At 40.8% G+C, this 7,500-nt stretch overlaps 1 protein-coding gene across 1 annotated transcript in view; it reads left to right on the plus strand.

The window, feature by feature from the left end:
* LOC134436371 (collagen alpha-1(XIV) chain-like) overlaps positions 1-7,500 on the plus strand; it is a 160,939-nt gene that overhangs the window by 127,937 nt on the left and 25,502 nt on the right. Inside the window, exons 35-38 of the mRNA XM_063185539.1 lie at positions 1-2; positions 2,545-2,631; positions 3,511-3,564; positions 6,053-6,148. The exon at positions 1-2 is cut by the window's left edge and continues 76 nt beyond it. Of these exons, the coding sequence (XP_063041609.1) occupies positions 1-2; positions 2,545-2,631; positions 3,511-3,564; positions 6,053-6,148 (239 nt within the window). The remainder of the gene's footprint in view (positions 3-2,544; positions 2,632-3,510; positions 3,565-6,052; positions 6,149-7,500) is intronic.

Here is a 7,500-nt window from a genome sequence, read left to right on the forward strand (position 1 = left end):
TGGTAAGTGCTTGTCTTCTGCACGGCCGGATTAACACAAAAGCAAAAAAAAAAAAATGTGCAGCCTAGGGCTCCCGCCAGCTGCCAGAGGGGCCCTCCCGATTGGAATCAATAATTGTCGCAATTATTCTACCGTGTTCAGTACAGTTTTCAGTATTTGTAATACTTCTCTAAATAGTTGGCAGATATGCTGTCCTTCAGTCCTGTCTAGAAATTATGACACTTCTATGTCATTTTGTCACAGAATTTGCCTTCCGCTGGGGCCTACAGCAACCTGTATCCAAGGGAGCCCGGGCCATCTTAATCTGGCCCTCCTTGTCGGTCAGTCAGTCAGTCAGTCAGTCAGTCAGTCAGTCAGTCAGTCAGTCAGTCAGTCAGTCAGTCAGTCAGTCAGTCAGTCAGTCAGCCAGTTACTGGAAGCCAAGCCAGGCCATGAATGGACGTCAGCCAGAAAACCAAGCAGAGTCTTATCTAGTCGACAATACGTCTGTGAATTAACTATATACAAAAACACAGCATGTGTACATAGCTTCTATTCAATGAATGCAGAATGGTTTTGGCAGTCACTCTCTACAGTGTGTTATTTTTGGACATTCTGAGACACGTGTCTCAGTCCAATCAGGTCTAAACACTTGAAGTTATGTTTTTGTTAACCTCATGAATGCATACTACACACTTACCCTGAATGACCCAACCTACTGTAATCTGAGGACAAATGTACTCATCTGAATCTTCATCTGGTTGGTTCATGTCAATTGAATAAGTGAAAGTGTATTTCCTCTTTGGCTAATGAATTTACTTATTAGCTTTGTGATCAGTGTTGCCAGATGTACGATAATTATCGTATTTGTGCCATATTTTGTCCATGTTGACCTCTGTACGATAAAAAAACATGATGTACGATAATTTCAGAGTTATCATTCAGTTCATGTAGATGCCTTGAAACAACAAATTGGGTCTTGTACGATAATTTCCTCCCAAAAAGCCCCAAAAAATGATAATTTTGAGGTTTTGGTAAACCAATAATTCAGCATTTGCCATCTGGCAACACTGTTTGTGATCAACTTGGTTAGGTGTTGAAGTGTATTTGCTGGGACCCGAAAGTCTTGCCAGTTTACTATTCCATTCCAGGAAATACGTAGTGTAAGTTATACACTTTTCATACATGGAATAGGTGGATCTTCTTCTTGTCTGACATTTTGAAATACAAGTCATAGGCAACTTCTACTGCATAACTTATGGCACTTTATTATTTACTTATTTGGTCAGACCAATAAATATTAGTTTATTATTGCTCAATAAATATTGATGAAAAATCTAATTAGAGGATGGACAGCATACATTTGTGATAATAAGCAAGTTAAAGGGGTATGCCACTATTTTGGGGCTTTATACAGTTAAAATCGTTGGCTGGGGTTTATGAAGGTGGTAAAGTGTCTTATTTTTCATGTGAAGCGTTGTCTTGCTTTAAGACAAGATAAGAGGGAGTATGTCGCTAAGCTAGTGAAAGTCAATGCATCCATGTAGCATTGCTACATGCTACACGGATCCATTGACTTTCACTAGCTTAGCAACATGCTCCCTCTTTTAACTTGTCTTAAAACAAGACAACGGCTTACATGAAAAATAAGACACTTTACCACCTATATAAACTCTGGCCAACGATTTTAACTGTATTAAGCCCCAAAATAGTGGCATACCCCTTTAAGTTACATACTCTATTCAGATGAGCAAGATAGAGGATGAAATCTTGCATGTTGTGAATGTAGACCGAAGGAATTGGCTTATAAAGACTTTTACATTCTCAACATGATTTGTCCACTCTCTCCGATGCTACGCTAGTAAGATGTCATGATTGACGTTGTGGATTATGTTTTATTTGGCTGCCCCATTGCTAAAGTACAGTACATGGATGAGCTAGTTTGTGAGATCAGCCATGCAGAGAGCAAGCACAGGCAGAAGGAAGAATTCTCAGCAGCTGTGTCTGCCTCCATTACTGCAAGGTAGCTAGATGACATGACTGATCTTGTATTGTTTATTTATCTTATTTATCTCCTTCTTCGGTTCAGTATTGCAGGTTAGCTCGTTTGTGAAATCGTCCATTTAAGAAGCTAGTGCGAGCGGAAGAGGAATATGCTGCAAGGTGGCTAGATGTCTTAACTGATATTGTTGATTGTCTGTTTTATTTATCTCCTCCATCGGTTAAGCCTTGTACCTAGATATGCTAGTCAGTGAAATCACCCATTGAAACGAAACAAAAAAATGGTTGACAGAAAGAGTAATATACAATATGCATCTGGTAAGTAATCAAGATGTCTTGACTGATATTGTGGATTGTGTGTTTTCCCCCAAGCATTTATTTTGATATTGATCTTTTCTTATTATACAGGTCACAAGCCACATCCACCCCAAACCCAAGGCACACACACACAAACAAAATAGAAATAACAGCAAGAAAAAGCAAAAACAGAAAAACATAATAGTCATCATGGTTGTGTGTTTTTGTGTTATACTTATCTCTCCACCATTGTTTCCTGTGTTGCAGAGGAAGGAGGAAGATTGCCCTGCACTCCCCCGCGCCTGCACCTGCACCCAGGACAGCAAGGGTCCCGCAGGTCCCCCTGGACCACCTGTAAGATCAATTGAATTGCATTACATTGAATTGCATTGAAATGAATTGAATTGAATCGAATCGAATCAAACTGAATGAAATGGAATTTAATCAAATTGAATTGAATTGAATTGAATTATTTCTTTGCACCATTATTTATCTTTCAAATACATGTGACGAGTGCTCTAAATTAACACCAGCCAAACGGCTTAACGCTGGTGAAATTTCAGTTTTGCTGGTAGAAAAGATTAACTTACTGGCCACTTTGACCCATTAGTTAGTGTGTGTTGGGCTAGTAAGATGAACATCTACTAGGCGTTTTGGCTGGTTATGAAAAAAAGCTCATCCCCTGCATGTGCCAAAAAAGCTTTATCAGCATGATCCCAGAAGGAAGCTAAATAAAAGCTTATAGGACGGGGATGCCTCTCTCCCTCCCTACAAAATGTTTTTCTTTTTAGGGTTGCCTTATCTTATCACATATCAGCAACCACAACAGCACAACACTGATAGCTCTGCAGCCAAGAAGATTGTCTCTTTGCACTGAATGAAATTATGGGTGGGTATCTTGTGTGTGTACAGCTGGTCCAATTCTCTATGGGTGCAAAAGAGATAAAAAGATGTCAGCACACACCAAGCTATTGTAGCTATCAAAATAGTTTATATGTAAAGCATAAAGTCAAGTAAGGAGATAAGCTGCCAAACTGTAAAGGATTTCTGTATAGGCCTACTACTTTCCTATTGTCTCTGTCTCCGTCCTTTCTTTTCTTACTCTTCTGACGTTCTTCCTTCCTTTTTCTCTCTCTTTCTTTCTCTCTCTCTCTCTCTCTCTTTCTCTCTCTCTCTCTCTCTCTCTCTCTCTCTCTCTCTCTCTCTCTCTCTCTCTGTGTGACTGATTGGCAGGGTGGCCCAGGGATCAGAGGAGCAAGAGGAGACCGAGGGGAACCAGGCCCTGTGGTACAGTATAATACCCACAATGCATCTCTCTCATGCCCTTCTTAAGATGTGCCATACGTACATGCACATGTCGGTTTGTAAGAGATATATAGGGGCTTTTCTTTCCATGTACTCTAGCACCTGTTTGTAAGAGATATTAAGGGTTTTTTATTGCATGTCGTGATCTTGTACCTCTTTAGATGTGCCACACATAGATGTACTGTAGTGCCTATTTCACAGAGGTCTTTCATTGCATGTAGTGGTCTTGCACCACTTAAGATGTGGTATACATGTACTGTCGCACCTGTTCGTGAGATCTATGGAAGGGCGTTTCATTGCATGCTGTGGTCTTGCACTTAGATGTGCCAGACATGTATAACAACTTTCAGTGAGACTGGGGAGCTTTTATTGCATAATCTGATCTTTTACCTTTTACCTTTTAAGATGCAGCGTACATACAAACATCTTTTTGTAAGAGCTACCCAATGCCGGGGCTTTCATTACACATGGTGATGGTCTTGGACGAAAAGACATTCAGCAGGGCACAGTCATCAATGGCTGAAGCGCTGAATGGCTTAAGATGTGTCATGCAGTGACACCCATTTGTGAGAGCTATTGAGGGTCCCTACTTTTTTAATATAGTGTGGTATGTGGGGTCTTTGAGAAGATCGACAGCACAGATAGTAAATGGTTTATAGTCATCATTGGGTGAAAACGCTGCTCTGTGTCTCTAAAGACAGCTATGAAATCTGTTGCAGTGCCGTGTTGCCCTTTAACACCATCTCCTTGAATTGATTTTGTGGTCACAATATCCATCATGCCACAGCACTGTACTGTAGTACGTATTACATTTGAGTGCAACACCAGGTGTTTCGAAGAAAAGAAAATCAGCCTCTACCTCAAAAACCACTTTTACAAAGTCCTTCAATCACTCTTTCATTTATTCCTTTCTAACGGCCCCTACCATTAACATTTGCGTTGCCGTATTCCTGTTTTTTTTTTGCTTTTTTTCTCTCCGCTACCTTGGAGAGGTGATGGCGGGAGTCAAGGTGCTGTGGTTTTCTCCGGTGGGAAATAAAGAGTCAGATTGCCTGCATGAGCGGCGCGTGTGGCGTTGCTCGCCAGTGTTGCCAGATTGGGCGGTTTCCCGCCCAATTGGGCTGCTCAGGGTGGCCATCTGCGGGTAAAAAGGATTTTGGAGAAAAAAAAACATTTTTTTTGCCATAGAAATCAATAGAATTGGGATGGTTTTAGTGCTTCCAGGCGGGTTTTCAGCCATTTTTGGGCTGGAAATCGTCATCCTCATCTGGCAACCCTGTTGCTCGCTATCAGCGGCATGTAGATTTCCTCCGTGATAATGCCACAGTCATGCTGGGCACACACGCTGCTCCTCCATCTGCCCGCGATTTTGGTATTCATTGGAGAGACTCGGGGGTGGAGGGCAGATTTAATGACCCTTTCTTTCTTTCTTCGACGACTACTCTCCGTGCTTCTGATCTGATCCAAGGCTCAAACATGTTGTTAGCCCCAAAGCCCGCCTAGCCAATTTACTGTGGAGACCGCTAAGGCATACAAACTAGCACTGGGGTCTGCGGTGGGTGGTTCTTTTTTTCAGTCACATGCTGTTTTTGTTAGGTTTTTTTTTTCACTGATGTTTAGATTTGTACATATTTCACAGAAATCCAGATGTTGCCATATATTGTATTATGATAAAGCTGTAGCTGTAAATCTGCATCAATACATATACTGTATGTAAGCTTAATTATCAAAGTGATTAACAGCTTGTTAAGTGAAGATGAAAAGATTTGTGCTTAAAAAAAAAGATTAAGTTAAGTTAATTTTTAATGACCCACGTTAATTATCATGATCTTAATCAGCAGCCATAATATCACCTTAATGATCACCATCATCCTTAGTACCCTCATCATCACTATTGCCATAGTAATCATAGCTGTCTTTATTGCACACTTTATCGCCACCTTAACATCATTGATCAATGAGCATGATTATAATGGACAACGTTATAGTCAGTATCTTCAATGAGCACAATGAACCTCTCTCACAGTCTTTCTTTCATCGTCACTATTATCATAGTAATTATAGTTACATTTACTTTATCACACGTTTCTTATGACCGTTGCAGTAAACGTGATAATATTATAATGGATTTGTTATAATAGTCAGTATCCCCAATCAGCAACCACATTTGATCTGTAATTAACCTTTCTTTCTTTCTTTCTTTCTTTCTTTCTTTCTTTCTTTCTTTCTTTCTTTCTTTCTTTCTTTCTTTCTCTCACTTCTATTCTGCCTTTTCTGTCTTTGTCTTTTTCCTTTCTTTTCTTTCTCTTCTGTCATTCTTCCTTCCTTCTCTCTCTCTTTCTCTCTCTCTCTCTCCTCTCTCTCTCTCCTCTCTATCTCTCTCTCTCTCTCCCTCCCCCCCTCTCTCTCTCTCCCCCCCCCCCCTCTCTCTCTCTCTCTCTCTCTCCCTCTCTCCTCTCTCTCTCTATAGGGTACAGGTGGTCCAGTGGGAGATGCTGGTATGCCGGGAGCGCAGGGTCCTCCCGGTCCCCAGGGCCCCAGTGGAAGGACCATCATCGGGCCACCGGTAAGACACTAGAGCTACACTGTAGAAGAAATGCAGTACAAAGGAGAACATCTTCGTATTCCGCTCTTCTAGTGACAATCCTGTGCAACCAAAGTAGGACCAGACATGAACAAAAGGGAAGAAATCTGGCCACGCCACGTGGACGCCTTATTTAGTTATTTCTTATTTATATAGGCTTACAGTACAGTGGATCAGCCTAACGTTTCGACAAATGCACTGTCAATAAATAAGAAATAACTAAATAAGAAATGCAGTGCTATTTCAGCACTGGTCCCATTCAATTTTAGTTTTAAATTGAAGGCTCTAAATAGTGTTTTCAGACCAACAGAGAACCGTTGTTGCGCCCATTCCTGCACCTACTCTCGGCGTGTTCACGCTGCAAGTCTGTGGTGCATTTCTCGAAAGCGTAGTTGCTAACTGTACAATATCCCATTGGCAACTACCCAAGTTGCTAACTGCTAACAACTACACTTTCGAGAAATGCACCCCTGAACATTCGGGAACTGGAAAGTAAGTTTGCAATGCCAACCAAAAAATACTTGTTTTTTCTCTGCTCACCGTGACTACAGCGTGGACGTCAGCAGGTTCATCAGGATAACACATATGATCACATGCGCAACACTGCATCCAGGGAATAAGACATACCATAAGGGTTTTTTAACAACAATGACAAAACCTTTGTACAGTAGTTGATGAGACATATCTGTTAAACGGTCTTACCTCGCCAGAGATGTAAGACGTGTTTGTTCAACAACTTATCCTGATTTTTCCGAAATGTTCCTTCCCGCTTCCTGCAATAGCGTCATATCAAACAACCTCCAGACCATGAGTGTGAAATGAAATGGTAGTATTATGGGATGGTTAGGACCAGGCTAGTCAATAAATAAGAAATAACTAAATAAGACAAAATAAATGTAGTGTTATTTCACCACTGATCCCGTTCGATTTTAGTGTTACAGTAAATTCAAGGCTCTAAAAGGCATTTTCAGACCAACAGAGAACATTTCTATACTTTGGTCATACTAATAAATATTAGTTTCTTATTTAGTACATATTCATGAAAAGATTGAATTTGGCAATAGGCAGCACAGTTTCAATGAGCAGCATATTTGCAATACCTACTCTGGTCACAATCCTACACAGTGCACCTTCAATGCAGATATGAAAAAAACTTCAAATACATCATAACAACATGAGCCCTTTCATACAGATGGAAATCGCCAGCAATCTGATTCACTGTTTGTTGGCAAAGATCAATAGGCACATCTCGGAAGAGCCAGCACTGGCCAAAGCTCCCACAGAATCAGAACGTCAAACGACATAAAATATGAAGCATGGGCACTCAGTATACA

The sequence above is a fragment of the Engraulis encrasicolus genome, chromosome 20 (assembly GCF_034702125.1).
Source record: "Engraulis encrasicolus isolate BLACKSEA-1 chromosome 20, IST_EnEncr_1.0, whole genome shotgun sequence".
Classification (NCBI taxonomy): Eukaryota; Metazoa; Chordata; class Actinopteri; order Clupeiformes; family Engraulidae; genus Engraulis; species Engraulis encrasicolus.